This window comes from Leptodactylus fuscus, chromosome 1, assembly GCF_031893055.1.
Source record: "Leptodactylus fuscus isolate aLepFus1 chromosome 1, aLepFus1.hap2, whole genome shotgun sequence".
Lineage (NCBI taxonomy): Eukaryota > Metazoa > Chordata > Amphibia > Anura > Leptodactylidae > Leptodactylus > Leptodactylus fuscus.
The window spans coordinates 309,480,891-309,502,280 of NC_134265.1; the positions used below are offsets into that span (position 1 = coordinate 309,480,891).

The window sequence follows — 21,390 nt, forward strand, 5'->3', positions numbered from 1 at the left end:
GACTAGATCATTGGGTGCCTTTCTCCGGACTATATTTTGGTGGTATTAACCATTGCATACTGGGAACACACCACAAAAGCTACAGAGCGTCCTGTGCATGCTCGCCACAAAAAAATGGCCGTCGGCATGTGCACTCGGCTCTGCCAGGGGCGCAATGGTAGAGCCGACTGCGCAAGCGTCGAAGTGTGACCCCAGCCGGAAGAAGACGAGTGAAAAGGTGGTTGCTGAAGAAGATGGAGGCAGCGCTGGAGAGTTCTCTCGCAGCATTGGGGACGCCCCCAGTGCTGTTTGAGCGCTAAGGCCCACCCCCAGTGCTGTGAGAGAACTCATTTACATACCGACAAAAAACGGGATTTCAACCGAACGGTGGGCCGGAGACAACTTCTAAAAGTTGGAGAAGAATAGCCTTTCTTAAGGCTATTTCGATGTGTTAGTGAGAAAAAAAGTGTTTTAATGGTAGAATCCCTTTAAACGAGGGGTATCAACAATTTTGTCCATATGTGCAAATATATAACTTTTAAAGAGTGACCTTCCGATATGCATGTGCATCAACTCTTAGTTCCACATCATAAGTATCCTATTAATATTATAAATGTGAAAGTTTGTGAGTTTGGATGTTTGTGGGTTTGTGTGTTTGGATGTTTGTTCCTCAATCACGCAAAACCCGCTCGACCGATTTGGCTGAAATTTTCGACAAACATAGTCACTACACTCGATTGCGCAATAGGCTACTTTTCGTAACAACAGCGCACATACGTTTGTGCCAGGACCCCCACAAAACCCAAACTCACACCACCATCTCTGCAATCTCACACACTTTGGACCATAGCAAGCCACAAAATTCATATTGCCCTCTGCTGCCTAGCCCCTAACCCCACACAATGTCATATACATATACTTTACCACTTTGCCCCTCACCTTAATGATACTCCAGGAGGCTCTCTTTAACGCTCCGGAGCAGCCATGTTTGCCGACCCCCACCGCTCTGACAATCCGCGACACCGCCCACCCATCTCAATACCCCTAGGAAGTCTAATAAATGCAAAAAAAAAAAAGTTTAAAAAAAAGTAAAAAAAATATAAAAACAAATAAAAAGGATTAAAAATTCAAATCACCCCCCTTTCCCTAGAACACATATAAAAGTAGTTAAAAACTGTGAAACACATACATGTTAGGTATCCCCGCGTCCGAAATCGCCCGCTCTACAAAGCTATACAAATATTTTTCCTGTTCGGTAAACACCGTAGCGGGAAAAATGGTCAAAAGTGCCAAACCGCCGTTTTTTCACTCTTTTGATTCTGATAAAAATTTGAATAAAAAGTGATCAAAGCAATAACATTTCCCGAAAATGGTAGAACTAAAAAGTACACCCGACCCCGCAAAAAAAGACACCCTATACATCCCCGTACACGGACGTATAAAAAAGTTACGGCTGTCGGAATATGACGACTTTTCAAAAAAAAAAGTTTTAACACAGTTTTGGATTTTTTTAAGGGGTCAAAATGTAAATAAAACCATATAAATTTGGTATCCCCGGAATCGTAACGAAACACAGAATACAGGGGACATGTCATTTTGGTTGCACAGTGAACGCCGTAAAACCAAAGCCCCTAAGAAAGTCGCAGAAATGCATTTTTTTGTCAAATCCACCCCATTCAGAATTTTTTTCCTGCTTCCCAGTACATTATATAGAATAATTAATGGTGGCATCATCAAGAAAAATTTGTCCCAGGAAAAATTAAGACCTCATATGGCTCTGGGAGCGGAGAAATAAAAAAGTTATGGGGTTTAGAAGGAGGGGAGTCAAAAATGAAAAACCAAAAACAAAAAATGCCATCGACGGGAAGGGGTTAACTTCAAATACCTCTGTCCCAAAGTCACTATGTAAAGTTTCTCACAACAACGTATATATAGCAGCTCAAATACAAAGTAACTTCAAAATAAAAGTCTCACGTATTCTCTGAATTATAGGAAAAACAAGATACAAAGTTACATTTCATATCCCATACCTTATACACAGGACGAAAACCTTACCCACACCTGTATATACCCACTTCTACAATCACCGCAGACGAAGTCGCGGGTACCAGCTAGTTACCAATAAAAAGAAGCTATAAAACAACACCAAACCTTTCATCTCTGGACCCTACCACATGTCAAATCTAACACTATATACTGTATATAAGATGGATCTTACCAGAGCTCTAAGTTGTCATGGAATTTCAGGGGGTAGGGGTACAGTAGTATTAGGATCTCATATATATTCAGTATAAAGCCATGTCTAACTCAATATCCAATTCACCCCAGGTGGCTGATACCACCCTTATTTATCAGCTCTACCTTACACCCCATAAAAGGCTCTTACAAGGGCAGTTTGAAAAATGGCTTCTTTTTATACTAATATCTATAATGTGGAACTAAGAGTTGATGCACATATATATCTGGTTGTCATTGTTAACCAGTAATAATAGAAGGTAAGTTACATATTTATATTATTCCACCCCTGTGATTTTGTGACAACCCTATTTCTTTGGGTGAGTCGCTCAAACACTGTGAAATGTATACAAATTGATCCCCAACATATAATATATCCCATCCTTGTTACATGGCATTGGACAGTATTTAGATAATTATTACTCACAATTTAATGTTATGGCTCATCAATGAATATATTAATATGCTTAGAATTTGTAATACTTAAAGCTCAAAAAAGTTTTTTCAGAATAAAATTGATTTATTACAGCACTCACCAAGAGAAATGTTGGGCAGTATTAACTGTGATATACAATTAGTTCCCACTTCACATGGAATCAAAATTATTACAATTTCAGGTCAATTCACTGAAAAAAGCTGCCAAAACTTTATAGAAAATGTTTTAAGATGTTTGCACCATTACATTAATAAATAAGAGGTGTGGATGCTGTTGCGATTCGCAAGCAAACTGAAGGTACAATAAATAAATGCATTTCCTCCAAGTAGACAGCAGGTGGCCCTGGTGTTCAGACAGGTCTGCCTAGAGTGACTACAAACTAGAGCTGGAAGTATATAGCGTACGCCCCGCAGTTTGGCTATAAGACTTTGTCTAATGAGTGTTTCAGAAGCCATCTATATACAGTACAGACCAAAAGTTTGGACACACCTTCTCATTCAAAGAGTTTTCTGTATTTTCATGACTATGAAAATTGTAGATTCACACTGAAGGCATCAAAACTATGAATTAACACATGTGGAATTATATACTTAACAAAAAAGTGTGATGCAACTGAAAATATGTCTTATATTCTAGGTTCTTCAAAGTAGCCACCTTTATTTATTTTTCATAGAAGGGAATAACCAAACATCTGTTTGTGGCACTACCACAGCATGGCTGAGCAGAACCGATACTAGCTGTATGAAAGAGCCCTCAGGAGTATTACATATGGGGGCCCATGGGGATACCGTATCAGCTCCAAATAGTGTTTTATTTTATCTCTTAATTGGTATTTTCTTTCATCAATAAAATGGTTCTGGTTACTTTGATTACTTACCTTATTCTCATTAGTTGATCACAGGTCATGCTGTGGTAATCCATGAGAAAGTTTTATGCTCAGCACTTTTCTCAGAAAACTCTCTGCGGACTTTCTGCTTCTATTATACCTATATGGAAAACCGCAGTATTTCCATAGATACACATGTGGATAAAATTGTTGGTATCCCTCGTTTAATGAAAGAAAAACCCACAATGGTCACAGAAATAACTTGAATCTGACAAAAGTAATAATAAATAAAGATTCTAGGAAAATGAACAAATGAAAGTCAGACATTGCTTTTCGCTTCAACAGAATTTAAGGGCTAGTTCACACGTGAACAAAGCGGCGGATTTTGACAGCGGATTTCGCTTCAAAATCCACCCCTTTACAATGGTGGTCTATGTAGACCACCGGGCTTTTTTTTTCCACTAGCGGCGGGCTGCCGCTAGCGGAGAAAAGAAAAGACATGCCCTTTCTTCAGGCGGAAGCCGCGCGGGCTCAGCCGTGCGGCTTCCGCCCCCGGCAGCTCCCTCCTATGTCGGCTCATTCATTTGAGCCGACAGCGGAGGGGAAAGCCGCGACCGCGATGGTCGCAGCAGGCGGGTTTTGACAAGAGAGAGACGCGGCTCACCGCGTCTCTCTCGGTGTCAAAACCCGCGCGGGCAGTTCACGTGTGAACTGTCCCTAAAGAGTAAAAATAAAACTCATGAAACCGGCCTGGACAGAAATGATGGTTCCTATAACTTAATATTTTGTTGCAAAACCTTTTGAGGCAATCGCTGCAATCACACGATTCCTGTAACGGTGAATGAGACTTCTGCACCTCTCAGCAGGTATTTTGGCCCCCTCCTCATGAGCAAACTGCTCCAGTTGTCTCGGGTTTGCAGGGGGCCTTTTCCAGACGGCATGTTTCAGCTCCTTCCACAGATGCTCAATAGGATTTAGGTCCGGGTTCATAGAAGGCCACTTCAGAATACTGCAATGTTTTCCTCTTAGCCATTCTGTATGTTGTCGGTTATTATCCTGTTACAAGACCCATGACCTGCGACTGAGACCAAGCTTCCTGACACTGGGCTGCACATTTCTCCTCTAGAATCCCTTGATAGTCTTGAGATTTCATTGTACCCTGCACAGATTCAAGACAGCCTGTGCCAGATGCAGCAAAGCAGCCCCAGAACATAACAGAACCTCCTCCATGTTTCACAGTAGGGACAGTGTTCTTTTCAAGATATGCTTCATTTTTCCGTCTGTGAACATAGAACTGATGTGCCTTGCCAAAAGTTAGATTTTTGTCTCATCTGTCCATAGGACATTCTCCCTGAAGCTTTGTGGCTTGTCAACAATTTTTATTTATTATTGCTTTTGTCAGATTCAAGTTATTTCTGTGACCATTGTGGGTTTTTCTTTCATTAAACGAGGGGTACCAACAATTTTGTCCACGTGTGTATAAGATGAGATGAGATGCTGTGATTTACAAGAACACGCGCAGTTTTGAAATCGTAGCATTTCTGCTGATATTACGCAGATATTTTTTTGCAATGTGTGGATGGGATTATCTAGAGTCCCATTCATTTTGCAGGTACTGTAATTAAACATTTTGCAGAGATTTAGGCTAAGGTCTCATACAGCAAGCTGCAGCCAAAAAAGGTGGAAAAGACTGTGGAGGAAAGGCATTGTGTGTTTTTTTTTACGCAGTGTTTTTCGCAAAAAGTCTACAGGTTTTTTCTCTACAGACCTTCTGCCTTTATTATTCCTATATGGAAAATGCAGCTTTTCCGCTGCAGATTTTTTTCTGTAATGTGTGGATGGAATTAGCCAGATTCCCATCCACTTTTCAGGTAATGTAAAATGCAACATGGGGCCCCGGCCTTAAAGATTTTCTCTAAGCATGTTGTTTTGATTGGTTACCAGTGGATACAATTATGAATACAGGAACTTTCTATGGTCTGGGGCTTGTGAGAAACCCAGCTATGGTGTCCTTATTGTGGCTATCTTCTCATGTGAGTAGTCACCCTGCCTGATAACCTATTAACAACAAGGAAATCATGGCCGCTTTTCTGGCAACTCCCAGACCATAAAAATTACATATCCATTGGCAACTGATTAAGACAAAAGACTTACCATAGTTCCGAGGCCGCAATTGCGAGCATACGCAGTCAGCTCTACTAGTGTAAGAGCCGACAGAGGTGACGCTGCTGAAGAAAGAAGGGGAGGATTCAGCAGAAGACAGAGGCGGCGCAGGATCCTGTTCTCGGGCAGCGGTGGGGACGCCCTCATCGCATTTTCAGCGCTGGGGCCCGCCCCCATCGCTGCCAGAGAACTAATTTACATACCGGTAAAACACGGTATTACTAAGGAATGGCGCGGCGGAGATCCCATCTAAAGGTAGGAGACGAATAGCCTTTCTAAAGGCTATTCCGACGTGTTAGCCACAGAAAAAAGTTTTTTAATGGTAGAATCCCTTTAATTATTGATATTTGCAAAAATATTTCACTTTTTTATATGATTATGTTCGTGGGAAAATCTCTTCAGGCCGGAGTCCCACGTGGTGTAAACACCACGGCAAAAGCTGCAGCATTTTACAGTCCCTGCAAAATGGGTGGGATTCTAGCAAATCCCATCCACACATTGCAGAAAAATACACGTCGTAGTTTTGGAAGTCGCAGTATGTCAATTATTCATATGGGAACGCCGTCAGTTTAATTGAAGCCGAAATGAAAGCGTTACGGGAAAGCTACGATTTCTGACGCAGTTTTTCCCACAGCTTGCTACATGAGACTTTAGTCTTAATCGTGCCTTTTCTTCCCAACAAAAAAATTGCGCAGTTGAAATCTCTCATCTGCTGTTGGTCTGTGGGAAAGCCTCCATACACATTAGATCTGCCTTTGAACTTGGCTAGTTTAATCTTCTATTGTGCATTGCCAGGTTTAGACTACATAAAGAGTCACCTGATAGATATCCTGTTCTTATACTGAATAGCTGCTTATCGCACTGGGTGATGCCATATAATAATTGCTAAGTATATATATTAAAAGATCATATTTAAAGCCCAATTGTATAACTCTGCCACTCCTAAGCCAGGAATCCAGCCCATGGAAGCATAAGTAATACTGGTACTTGTTATCATTGCTGCGTTGTCTGTTCAGATACCAACAACGAAGCTATAGGATAGTTAATATTACACTGTTATCAGCAGGCCAACTCCCATATGTTAGAGTCTCCCTATTCAACTGAAATACATGATATGCAGGATAGTATACCATCCAAGGGAACGAGATAACCCTGTTTATCTAAGCTTTACACAACAAGACTGTTGCTGTTGATCATATTGGTGAAGGGATTGCAACAACCGCTCTACAAATATCAGTCTATAATAGAACAAAAAGGACATTGTTCACTGGAATGTGAGAGGAAGTCTGAGACCTTATATAACATGCCTGCATGTAAGAAGGTGGAACGCTAATCTGGACCATCAGTAAAGTCCACTGCCAATTGTGTTTACTTGGACTATATATAGTTTTTAGAAATGAGCGAACACTATTCGAAACAGCCATTTCGAATAGCACGCTCCCATAGAAATGAATGGATGTAGTTGGCACACGGTGGGTTAAGTGGCCAGCTGCCGCCAAAGTCTGCGTGCCAGCCGCTTCCATTCATTTCTATGCGAGCATGCTATTCAAAACGGCTGTTTTGAATAGTGTTCGCTCATCTCTAAGTTTTATTATTGTGTTTGTGGGCAAAAGGCAGGTTGTATATTAACTCATTTGCTTAAATCGGTACTTGTTCAAAACGATATATGTAAATTAGCCCCTATTCTCCAAGGGAATGGTGGTACGATGGTAACATTTTATATTGTCAGAGAAAAAAAAAAAAAAGGTTCCCACCCACTTGGAAAATAAAAACTAATTTACATATAACCTTCCAGAGGCCATTTAGTCTGAACAGCTTTGAAAACAGAAAAGCCAAGGTCACAGCGACGATCAAATGAGGTGTTTCATTGAGTTTTTTGTGCTTGGTGAAAGGTCCCCTTTAAGATGTTGGGTGGGCAAAAATTGCCTTACATACAGCAAGCCTCATATAAAACATATATATACATAGATAACATACATAGACAGGCGCTTAATAACAACTTGTGACAGTAGTAACAGTAAAAGATTGAGTAGCATACACACTGAGGGCTAGTTCACACGGGGCACAGATTGGCGGATTTTGGTCCTGATTGTGACGCGGGAAGCCACGTCACACTAGGGCCAAAATGCGCCTGCCACAACTGTCAGGGTTTCCGACAGTCGCAGCTTCCCGCTCCGGAGTAGGTCCAAATGAATGGGCCTAGTCTGAAGGGTGCTGCCACAAGGCGGACGCCGGGGCTGAATCAGCCTGAAGAAGGGGGTAGCTAGTGGTCTACATAGACCTCTATTGTGAGGGGGAGGATTCTGAGGTGGATTCAGCGCCAAAATCAACCCCCTCTTGCCCTGTGTGAACAAGCCCTCAGTGTACATGTCCTTAGTTACAGGCATCAGTGGGAAATGGGTCAAGCCTAGCTAAGCTGTGATGGGGAATAGGAAAATTGCAGGTATATCTGACACTTGTGAATGTCTGTGAAGATACGCCAGGTCTGTTGTAGTCCTGGACCAATCCCAGTTGTATCCAATAAAATGCAAAGTAACATCCTGCCTTAGTATTTACCTAAATCTGATTGTGACCACCCCAAGAGGGAAGAACTGCATTGTGCTGAAGTGACAAGTCAATTTGTATCTATTGCTGAGCGCCGGATTAATTCAGAGAGTCGGTTTGCTTATTGTCAGAGTATCAACTGTAGAAAGATATAGACCACCATGGAGGAGAGCTCGCTTGTCATGATAAATGAAGATCCTTTTACAAATGACCTGCCTACAAGATGAATGCATTTTGTCAAGAAGTGTAATCCCCACAAGATGTGTAACCGCCAAGCATAGTGCATCTTATTAGAAGTGTAACCACTAAGCTTAGTACCTACAAAGAAGTATAGCACTGCAATTACACATGTGCCCTCTGTGAGAGACTATTGTAGCCATAACGTCAATCTCTAGAGACTGTTTGTAACCATCAAGCTCATTATCTCAATACTGAGTACTGTTCTGTTCTGGTTAATATGCTTTATCTGAATAAGTCACTGCATCACCCTTAAGTAGGGCCCTGAACTCAACACTTCAATACTCCTGGTAAAATGTAACCCCCTAATACGCGTGCTAACATCATTCTAGATAATTTTATCACAATTTGAGTTGTAATGATATAATACTAATCATTGGCATTAGATAAACGTCAGCCAAACCTGGTTGGTGAACTATGATCTCATATTTGGAGGCCTCCCAGCACTATGAATTGGATGAGCATACACTGACCCCTACAGGCTAGGCCTATTCAAAATGGGTCTTTTTAAAAATAAAAAATGAATACCAACAAACCTACTCTCAAGAGCCCCTCCATTGCCTCCCCACATCCAAAAATCCGAAATGTAAGCCTAACCAAAGTGAGAGGTGTTTATTTTTACCCAGCATGTGGTAGGACCTCACTATGATGATCGCAGTTTTTCTATTTTTACGCCTTTCACTCTACATACATCTACGAGATCTTTCTATCAGTCAGTGGCATCCAAGGTTGACCAAGTATCTAACTAACAATCTACCGATCTACAGACATCCAAAGTTTTGCAAAGTTTGAAAAGATTTACTATTATCTGCTGCAAAACTGTTTATGAATGTATACGTCATAAGATCAAATTTGTACACAGACAATGACTGATGTCTTCTTTTAACCCTTTGGTTATAGCATTTACGTATGTACTTTGTAATAACAAACACAGTCTCTGGGACATTACTACAGCAGGTCAGTGTAGATTACTACTTGGTCCTAGAGGGTTACTGTATAATCTGCTGTGATCACTGTGTCAGGTAAATAACTGAGTTAGTAAAGTAAACCCCTAATGATAATTTAAAAGCCATCTATTATCGTCAGCTCTACAAGTGACCTCACTCTACAGAGGACATCTTCACCTACACAGTCATATGTTGTAACTGAATGAAAAATAAATAAGAAATAATACTAATTTTTATCATAAGTATGAGCTAAGAAAAAAGCAAGTACAACAGAACTATTTGCTACACTATGGTTATTTCCCTACATTTAAATTATGGTATTCACAAGTCCTACTGTACTACATACTGTACATGTGACTATATATCATACAGCTTGATACATGTAAATATTTATTTACTATGTAAGAAATATTATTAAAGGGATTTTCCATGACTTACATAATGATGGCCTATCCTTATGATTGGTGGGGGTCCTACACCTGGGAACCCTGCAGATCAGATGGTTGAAGCTTCTGCGGTGTTCATGTCAGTCTCCCTACTAAATACCAAGCACTGGACTGGACTTTGCATAGGGGCTGTGCTTGATATTGTAGTTAAGCCCTATTCTCTTGAATGGGACCTGTCTGCTGCTATGCCATGTAACCAATGATATCATCAACAGCATAGGGAAGGGGATTCAATAAACTGGTCTGTGATAGTCGTGGGTGTTGAACTGCCATCAATGACATATTTATGACCGATCCTAAAGATAAAACATACAAACTCCTTGCAGATATTGTTCTTGGAAGGGATCGAACCCAGGACTCCAGTGCTAACCACTGAAATGTTAATTTCACCATATATGCCTCAATGGAAAGCGCCATTTTCAAGCATAGGTGTCTCTCTACTGATATAATGGGTAAAAGCAACCATTGATCTTTATGGGAACCCTATGTTCTCCTGATCCCTTATCCACCAGCCATTTGGGAATGGAGATACTTCTTTATGCATATACTTCTGGAGTATAGAGGAAATTTTCCTTGACGCAGTGTAAAAATTGTCAACATGATTGTTCCATGTGGAATCCTTTCATCCCTCTTTTCTCCTCCCCTCTCTCTAATGCAGCCATACACATTGTATAAAACTAAACTGAGCATGCTCATTTAGATGGCATCACCGGGTGATCTAATATGTATGGGGGATATTGGATTTCAACTTAAGCCACCTATTATTTCAGTGGGCAATAAGCGGCTGCCAGATGTGCCTTGAAGGTTTGTTATAGTACAGTTAGACGTGTTTATGGTGGAATTGAAGTAGAATTTTCAACCATAAATTTATTTTTTTTTTAAATGACAAAACCTACAGACATTATTACGGATACCCAAGTTTCACCATTTTAGTCAGTTCCTATAACAGAAAAATGCTCATGGCGGAGATGTGAACACTACCTTACTAAAAAATTTCTATATAAGCACATTGTTCTATAAAATGTTAATTTTTATCTATTTTTTTTTTATTTGTTACTTAAGTATTGCTTTGTCTATGGGTTATCAGGGACTGTATGCATTATTATCCCTATATTTTATTTTTTTTACTGTTTTAAGCTTTAGAAAAATATCATCTCCGTAACTCTTGGTTTTTGTGTTACATTTGCCAGATCATTAGCTTGCACTAATTTTCTTTTTGTATGTCTCATGCCAGACCAATCTTTTATTCATGCTGCAAATGCCTGTATTGTATTGCCCGAAAAGTAAAAGACACTGAGGAAGGAACAAGATACAATGCGCTGGAGGAAAGGCTACACCGCAACTTTAACCTCTTTTTAATTAGCTTAGTTGTTTCCATTTCGAAGAAGAAAAATAATTAAATATTCAGTATCGCGGCCTTGAGACTGATCCTTGGGATATTCTTCATTTCACTCTTTGAAATCTTTTTATGGGAAAAGATCCGAAGTTCATCCATACAATGTGTGCAGCAGGTATATAGCATGTCTTAGCAATGTTGGTAAGGTATAGAGCATGTTGGTAAGCAATATTAGTTCTATCCGCGCCAAGATGCTATGTGCTGAGCGAAATAATAGAATAATTGTCAACCTATTAATATATTTTTATACTGAGACTGCACAGCTGAGTTACCAACACAGCTAAGACAGTTGTCTATGTCCTTGTTAGAAATGTGTAGTCTCTTTAAGAACTGCTCAACTTCAAAGGGGTTTTCTGGGAGTTAAAAATTGGTGACCTATCCTAAGATTAGGTCATTGATATCTGATCAGTAAGGATCTCATAGCAAGGTCACCCACAGATGGCCTAACTGATGGCCTATCCTAAAGATAGATACAATCTTGTAAACCCATTGGAGCTTCACACAAGTTAGCTATGCATGGTAACAATCAATACAATACTTGAACAATTAGATTGTATGTAGGAAGCATATTCTATAGTTTGTATGAAAATGGGCTTCACGGCTGAATAAGGCCAGGCTCACACTACCTTTATTTAATGTCGATTGCTCTAATCCATCACAGGAATCACCAACCTTTTTAGTCTAGGGTACTTTTTTGGGAAAAAAATACTCAATCTGTTATGTAATAATTTTATTGGTGTTGACCTCCTACATCAGTGATGCCCTCAGTCTGCAAAGGTTAGAAAACACTGTCCTACATGAAAGTCATATAATGCAAACCATTACTGTAACCAGTTACTTAGACAATTGCACTTACATTTCAATGTGATCCTTTAGCAAAATTCATGTTTGGGCTGGACATGGGGCTACGAGTAATTTGCTGTACGCTGCTTTATGGGGGTAGAGGATGCCCCTCACACAGCTCAGTCTTTTCATTGAAGAAATCCAAACAAATCTTTCCAGACTTATTGAAATGAATGAAGGCAAGTTTTCCTGCCATGTTATACTTTGCACTGTCAATTGCTATCCTTTATCTAGGTCAGTGATGGCGAAACTATGGCACGCGTGCCAGAGAGGGCACGCAGAGCCCTCTGTGCTGGCACGGTTGCGGTCTCCCGGATCGCTCAGTAACGGGGAATCCGGTACAGGATTCCCCGTTAGTGAGCAATCGCTGCTTTCAGCTGGATGTGCAAATGCACATCCAGCTGAAAGCTGTCAGTGTAGGCCGCGCGGTACGCACGGCCTACATTGACTATACAGAGTGTGACCTCTGCACTGGTGCGGACATGATGACGTAAGTCATCAGCGCCCGTAGTGAATAGGTGAGAGAGAGGACGCCTGGCGGCCCTTCAGGTAAGTATATATGTGTATTGTCTGGGGAGGGGGCTGCTCTGGACCATTTTGTGCTGTTGGGTAGAGGGAACTACTGTGGAATATTTCATGCTGTGTGGGGAGGGGGCTACTGTGGAATATTTCATGTTGTGTGGGGAAGGGGCTACTGTGGACCATTTCGTGCTGTTTGGGGAGGGGGAACTACTGTGGACCATTTCATGCTGTGTGGGCAGGGGGCTACTGAGGACCAGCTCATGCTGTGTGGGGAGGGGGCTACTGTGGAATATTTCATGCTGTCTGGGCAGGGGGCTACTGAGGACCGTCTCATGCTGTGTGGGGAGGGGGCTACTGTGGAATATTTCATGCTGTGTGGAGAGGGGGCTACTGTGGAGTATACAGGTATAATCCCTTGGGGGGGGGCCACCGCGGGGCAAATTGTACTCTCTGTGGGGGTCACTGCAGGGCAGATTGTAGTGTGTGTGGGGGCCACTGCGGGGCAGATTGTCCTGTGTCTGTGGGGGCCACTGCAGGGCAGATTGTACTGATTTTGTTTTGTTTTTTTTATGTAGATTGTGAGACCCACATAGAGCTCACAATGTACATTTTTCCCTATCAGTATGACTTTGGAATATGGGATGGAAATCCATGCAAACACGGGGAGAACATACAAACTCCTTGCAGTTGGTTTTATGCCCTTGGTGGGATTCGAACACCAGGATTCCAGCGCTGCAAAGCTGCAGTGCTAACCACTGAGCCACCGTGTGGCCCCCTGGCAGATTGTACTGTCTGTGGGGGCCTCTGTGGGGGCAACTGCAGGACAGATTGTACTGTGTGTGTGGGGGCCACTGCAGGGCAGATTGTACTGTGTGTGGGGGCCACTGCGAGGCAGATTGTACTGTGTGTGTGTGGGCCACTGCAGGGCAGATTGTACTGTGTGTTGGGGCCACTGCGGGACAGATTGTACTGTGTGTGTGGGGGCCACTGCAGGGCAGATTGTACTGTGTGTGTGGGGGCCACTGCGGGGCAGATTGTACTGTGTACAGACCTTTCAGTACAAGCTCTGTAAAGCCCAATTCACACGACTGTAATTTGTGAGTCCGCAATTGTGGATCCAAATAGTTTTAAGGTTAAATTGCCGTGTTGGCACTCCGTGATAATTTATTGGGTTTTGGGTTACAGTTTGGGCACTCGGTCTCAAAAAGGTTCGCCATCACTGATCTAGGTTATTGGTCTGGACACTTGGACATTGTGCCTTATGTTTTAGTAATCCATCTATGCCAGTTTTAATGGATGGGTATAAATATGTTGCATCTGTGATGCATGGCCCTTTCTTGCGGCAAAGTTGCACCAAGTTTTTCCGTTTTTGCAATAAAGCGCTGCGGATGAATCAAGAATTTCACTATAACTCATGCCAAAAAAATGGGGTGACTTGGGTAGCTCAAGAAGTTGAAGTCTCTAAATAATTCAGGAGCATCTTGAAGACTTTATTCAAACTGGTGTACAAAGTTTCCCACATACACATACATTAGATCTCTCTGCAAGGTGATATGTGATTGTCAGACGTGCCTGGCAGGGGCTAGTCTCATTGTCTCTATTGATATAAGCATGCAGTCTCAGAATGGGCGTGGGGATGGTGGAAATAGCAGTTGGCAGTTCCTGAGAATCTTAGACTCTGACACCTATTCATAAAGTAAACACAACTGAAAGATTATTTCCTTATTGTGTAATGCCCTTATTGGCAGGCATCATAGGGGCAGTAAGGACCGCAAAGATTCCAAGTGCCAATAAGTCTTTATGCCAATGGCGCCCACAGCCACAAGATTCTTTGTGGCACAAAACCTGGTAAACACTTTATATAATGAATCACTTTTACTGGAGTGAAGACTCTTTTCTTTCAGCTGAATTTGGTATATAGGAATACAGGGCTGGCTTTGCATACTTTAAATGTACAATAAGTTTCCATGTAACCTGATAGTGAATGTAACTCAGTTATAAGGGAAGATAACCTTTAGGAAAAAAGCCAAAGAGGAAATGTTAACAGAATTGTATCACTATAATTTTGTTTCTGAATATGTGAAATACGAATGGATACAAAATACTGCATTAAACTGAATGTGTGTTTCCAGCCCTATGCTCTAGTAAAACAAGAAGCAGAGTACAGTCTCATTCTACGGTCTGTCACTTTTAGCTGTCCCATTTCCCTGCATTCAGGCTGTAAATAAAGAGACTCAGACAACATTCTTTTCAGCCGTGCAGAACAAAACACTGGCGTTGCATGCTGGGAGCTGGAGCTAACAGGGGGCAGGAATATTCTGCTAGGGAGAACAGTGTGCCAGGGAAGAATCTGCTGCTTCCCCTTTGTTTCTTCCAATGTCTCTTTTACTACCTGCTTATCATATTAATACTATATTTGTGTATAAGTGATGTCATACAAAGCTTGGCTGGCATCATATACTGTGCCACTTATTCTCATCACACCAAAGAGCCATCTCCCTGCTATAACTGACAGACTCCCTTTAATAACTGTTTCAAATGAGAACTGATATAATACATATACATTAATCTTAATAATAATAAATATAATTTTTTAGGGCTTGTTTTCTAGTAAAAGGAACTTAGGCTAGGTTCATATTTGCGCCTGGATTCCGTTCCCTAATCCGCTTGAATTAGGGGATTTTTGGTCGGAAATCTGGGGGACCCTATTATAGTCTATTTATGGTCTTTTTAAGCACATTGGGTTTCCATTTTTTCGTATCCCCAAGCAGACCGAAGAATAGAAAGCTGAACACTAATGTGAACCTAGTGTAAGATATGTTATTCCAAGTAGTTTCACCAAACAGTACCATACAGTGTAGCAAAAAAAATTAAAATAATAACATTAACACATACAATTTAAGGCCTGGTTCACATCTGCTTTCAGTATTCCATTCGGGGAGTCCACTTGGGGACCCCTCAAACGGAATACCAAACACATTAAAAAGCGGATAGCTAAGAAACCACACGGACCTCATAGACTATAATGGGGTCGGTGTTCGGTGTCCGCACGAATCATGCGGAGAGGAAAGTAGTGCTTGAAGTACTTTTTTCTCCACATGACTTATGCAGACACTGCACAGAAAACACACGGACCCCATTATAGTCTATGGGGTTCGTGTACTTTCATTGCTCACTGCTTTTTAATGCGTTCATGTACTTTGTCCATTTTGATGACCACATAGCCCCCATTGCAGCCAATGGGTACTTAATGGGTTATTAATGGTTGAGTAAGAAAAAGGTTTAAAGAAAAACGTCCATTAAAAGAAACATATTGATATAAAATGGACAACACTTGGCTATTAAAAATGGACACAGAATGGATGCAAATGAAAGCACAGCTGTTACAAATGGACCAATTTGTCTGTTTTTGTGGTCGAGAAGTGGACATGGTTGTGTGACTATAACCTCAGACAATGTAGCTGTACGAAGTTGCATCATTATGTATGTGACGTCTCACAACACAAGTGGTTTTCTTTCCTCTCCATTGAGTCTTACACTTATTTTATTCAAGTGACTTTATAAGGAACTCATCCCCATATTCTCCCTCCTCAACATTTCAACGGCTTCTCATGTTGTCGGCGAGTGTGATCCAGAGGTGTAGCCTGAATTACTTGCACTTGTAAAGCCATCAATTTGAGTAAGAGCTCTGTCTTATAATATTGTAGGGGCTCTTGAGGTGGAGATGTGATGATGTGATGATTGGTTGCAATGACAGCCACCAACCTTGGAATTATCATATGTTTTGCTGAACCGTATTAATGGTTCACGGGATTTGTGAATGCGTCCTTAACAAAATGAACTGCACAAATTAAAGATTTTGTTTCTAATTCGAGACATCATGATATACATATTTAATTCAGGTTCAGCCATGTACACACGATTTCAACTAAAACCCGTTCCTATTGTAGTGATATTAAACGTTTATATTCCGTTTCTACAATATGACAAGGTCATTATCTTATGTGATTGAGTTATATCACATTTTCCAAGTGATTGTCTAGATTTTTAATTGGATTGTAAGCAGATTTGTTACATGTACACACTTCTTTAACCATCATTTATTGGATTGCACTGCATTGTGTTGCCCACACCTTGTACTTTGTACAATAGTTATACTTTAGTTGCACACATTAAAGCATAATAGCCAACCAAACTGATTGTTGGACCATACAAAGGGCTGTTATTTAACTATTACATCACCTATCATCACATTGGGCTGCTATTGTACTGAACTAGGAGGACTGCATTGAAGCACTAGGTGCTGCTGAAAGATGCAGTGTGTTAACCACCTGGAACCATGTGTATCAGTAATTCAAAGAGCCCAGCTGTAAATGAAAACCTTTGCATGTCATGTTAACCTGGAAATAACTGGTATCACACATAATTCAGTATTGTATTAGGTATTGCTTATATAGACTTAATATTCAAGAGGTTTTCCAAGAAAGCAACTTATCAACTATCTGCAGGATAAGTGCTTGTTCAATAGAGGTCCTACTGCCGCAACCTCCATCAATCACAAGAATAGGGGTCCCATTTACATAGTGATGCCATTCCTTTAAAATTCTATGGGACAGCTGGAGATAGTCGGGTACTATACCTGTTCATCTTCATCAGTCCTATAGACCTTAAATGGAGTAACAGTGTCATACTAGTGGTCATACTAGTGTCATACTAGCAGTCTACCCTTGTTCATTTTGATGGACACATGGATCTGATAGAAATCAATGGATCCATTTTTAATCAATGTAAAATGGATTGAAGTCCAAGTTACATCTGTTAAAGATGGGTCAGTGTGTTGGGTCAAAAAGAACAATGAAATTCATCCATTTTTTTAATAGCCGATCAAAAACAAATGTAAAATGGAAGACACTAAGCCATCTAAAATGGAAAAACAGAATGGATGCAAACTGGATGCAAAGCAGTCATCAAAAATGGACATACATTGTTGTTTTGAACAGATATTAGATCCATCATAATTTGCACTAAACTGTCATCTGCATAAGGCCTAACTATCATTGGAACAAACCAAAATGTTGTCCATATGTGATTATAAAAGATACATAGCTTTCCTCTTCAGAGAAAACTTACCCATGGGTGTTGAAATTGTCTTCATAATCTGTGCTCTCCTCCCCAATATCAGGCAGGGTAAAGAGCATAGATTTGGTGTTCCATCCAGATGTCTCTTGAAGAAGCCTTGGTGACCGACTGGAATGGTTAGACGGCATTGCTGGTGTTATCGTACTGATACTTGTTGGTGCTGGTCGTACCAGAATTGATGTCGGTGGTGGAGAAGATGAAGATTGTGGATTTGCCCATGATTCCTCACTGAGTTGTTTAAGCTGTGCCACACTGCCTGATACTGAGTTTGAGGGCTTTACCGAATGGACAGGGCTGCTGGGTGCAGAAATACCACTTGAGTGAGGACTTGGAGTCAATGATTTTCCAGAGGGAATACGAGACAGGGAAGATGTTGATGCAGTGGGTGTAGTAAGGATATGCAAAGGAGATGGTGGTGCAGAAAGCAGGAGGAATGGCGTTTTACCAGCCAGGGAAGGGACTGTAGCTCCTGAAGAATTCAATGCATTAGAGCCTTGAGCAAAGGGGTTACTGGTCGGCCCAGGACTTACAGGGGATACAGATGATTTGAAGAATTTAGCAAATACAGTTCCCAAGTCCAAAACAGCAACCTTCATCTTCATACGGTGAAGAAGTAACCAGAAGATCAATGTATGCAATGCAAATATTGTTCAGCAGTGCAAAAAAGGGTCGATAAAAAAATGTGCATCCCGAAAATCTGCTGGAAAGATATGTCTGCAGGAAAGGGAAATCAATAAGCTATTAGGTAACGAGAAAAGGTCCCACAGCCTAAAAGACCATATTAAAAAATGTAATGTTCTGGTTTGGCTCATTCGTCTTTTTCTTAGTTTATTAAGAGTCTTCTGTCTGTAAGTCACTTGTCAAAAAATTGTAAAAATTTGAAAGTGAGTAAGGCTTTTCAAAGAAAGAAAACTGCATATCTGTGATCCTGGAAGAAAGGAGAAAGCTGCCTGTTTATGTCTAGATTCAATGGCTTGGAGCAGCTGACACAAGAGTAAAGGGGCGGGTGGTTGCTATGATAAACAAAAAAGGAGCGACTTGTAATTGGGCCTTTCCAGCTATGAGGCTTGGAAGGTAAAGCTTTCACCCTGAGAGACAGGAAAAGAAAACACATTAGTCACAGGATTGTACTCTCTGCTGACAAAGGGAGGTGCCATCTATAGACTTGCTATATGGCATTAAAGTGCAGGAGGGTCACTCACCACTGCTGGATATATCATATATCATATGTCTTATATCAATGCCTATAAAATACATTTCTGTGCAGCTATCACCCCTTAGGTTTTAGTACTTACCACTTTTCTAGGAAATAAGCAAATATTTTTAAAGCAAATTCTTATTTCTTCTTTAGGTAGCGCAACCTACTGCAGTTTAATTTAATACTAAACAATATAATTAATACTAAAATGTAACTGGTTAATAAATATTAAGAAGCTATCATCATAGTGCAAGTTGTCCTTGGCGAATATCTGTTATGGGAAAGCAGAAAGAGAAGAATATGAGCAGATTGGTCATTTACCAGAGAGAAGCTTTACAGAATTGTTATTGGATATACATCTTAATACACCTTAAATACAGATCACACCCCATACAAATAGTAAATCCATTAACACTGTAAGCCAGGCAGTACCCTTCAAGAACATTACAAGTCAGGGGTGGACGTACATCTGGTGCATTGTGTGCAGCTGCACAGGGGCCCAGAAGGTCTGGGGGTCTGTCACCAACATCAACTTTCTACAATCTCAGGTTGTGGGTAAATGCCTAAAGTAATGAGCTTCATTGCTAATGATTATTGTAAGGGTAAGTTCACATGGGGTATTTTGGTCAGGATTTTGAGGCCATATCTGCCTCAAAATCCTGACCAAAAAGACGGCTCCCATCGAAATCAATGGGAGCCGGTCAGGTCTTTTTTCCAGGAGCCGGAAAAAAGAACTGACATGCTCATTCTTCAGGCCAATTCGCCTCGCGAATCAGCCTGAAGACACACCCTCCTCCTGAATAGGCCCATTCATTGGGCCTAATCCGTAGTGGTGTGCGCGACTGGATGCCGTTGCACTGCAACGGCATTCGGTCGCGGCTAACTGCTTTTTGGTCTGGAATCTGAGGCTCCTCTGCCTCAGGTTCTGGACCAAAAAACCCTGTGTAAACCCAGCCTAAGAGAGAAATAAGGGAGAGGGGGGCAATTTCTGCTGAGATATTGGAAAACTAGAGGCCCATAAGACCTCCACTACTGCTGCTAGTGCCTTCATTAAAAATGCAGGCAAAAGGTGGCCCCATACTTAGTGAGTGTCATGACTGGGTATAAACGGAGCATCATACAATTGCAATAAATTTAGGGATTTCGTCAGCTATAGTCCATAATATTCTCAAAAGTTTCAGAGAATCTGGACGAATCTTTGCAAGTAAGTGGCAAGGGCAGTGGTGTAACTACCTGGGTAACAGCGGTAGCAGCTGCCATAGGGCCTAAGAAATTTGGTGGCCCAGCGTGCCCCTGATTTTTTATTTTTTTATTTTTAATAGGCCATTATCTGCTGGAGTAACCCCAGCAGGTAATGGGCTCTATTTACTTACTGATCCCCGCTTATGCTCTTGGCTGCCTGCGCTTCCCCTTCTTTGGAAGCTGAGGCGGCTGTGATCAGGAGCGGGGGATCAGTAAGTGAGGCTGCGGACCCATGAACCCCCCAAACACTGCTATCATTATACTCTGGGGTTTTGTCAGACCCCTGATTATAATGATCAGAGACCCAGGGGAGGTGAGGGAACAGAAAAAGCACTGTTACTTACCTCTCCTCTGCTCTGGCAGTCTGCGGGCCTGTTTGGTGATGTCACAGACATCACGTAGGTCAGCCTGGCATTGTTACGTGTTGCGACGCAGGCTTGGCTCATGTGATGTCTGTACCATATTTGAACCAAAATCAGTGGAGAGTGCGCCGGAGCCAGGGAGAGGTAAGTAACACAGTTCCATATGTTTGTTACCTCCCCTGGGTCTCCGATCATTATACTCTGGAGTCTGAAAAGGTACTAGATTGGCCTGCCTGCAGTCCAGACCTGTCTCCCATTGAGAATGTGTGCTGCATCATGAAGTGCAAAATATGACAACTGAGACCCCGGACTCTTGAGCAACTGAAGTTGTACATCACGCAAGAATGGGAAAGAATTCCAACTACAAAGCTTCAAGAATTTGTGTCCTCACTTCCCAAACGCTTATTGAGTGTATTTAGCGTTGTAAAAAGGAAAGGTGATGTAATACAGCGGTAAACATGGCCCTGTACCAGTCTTTTGTTGTTCCTGACATAGCATTATAGGAACGTGTTGCAGGCACCAAATTCAAAATAAGTGAATATTTGCAAAAAACAAATACAGTTTATCAGTTTGAACATTAAATATCTTATCTTTGTAGTGTATTCAATTGACTATAGGTCAAAAAGGATTTGCAAACATCATAGTCTGTTTTTATTGATGTTTTACACAACGTCTCAACATAATTATAACTTAACTTTTCAAAAATGGAAAGCTTAGTGAGGGCCAACATAGGAATCATCATTACTTGAAGCTTCTCAAGCTGGGGTTAGTTTAGGGTGGAAAAACCACTTGACAGGTTCCCTTTAATCTTTTTGGTGCTGTGATCATAAGGATAATCCCTTAGGTTGCTTTCACACGGAGTTAACGCTCCGCTC

At 41.3% G+C, this 21,390-nt stretch overlaps 1 protein-coding gene across 1 annotated transcript in view; it reads right to left on the reverse strand.

Annotated features, from left to right (window-relative positions):
• Positions 1 to 18,309, reverse strand: part of FAM149A (family with sequence similarity 149 member A) — a 57,287-nt gene extending 38,978 nt beyond the window's left edge. Inside the window, exon 1 of the mRNA XM_075259008.1 lies at positions 17,705 to 18,309. Within this exon, the coding sequence (XP_075115109.1) occupies positions 17,705 to 18,309 (605 nt within the window). The remainder of the gene's footprint in view (positions 1 to 17,704) is intronic.
• Between the last annotated feature and the right edge of the window lie 3,081 nt (positions 18,310 to 21,390).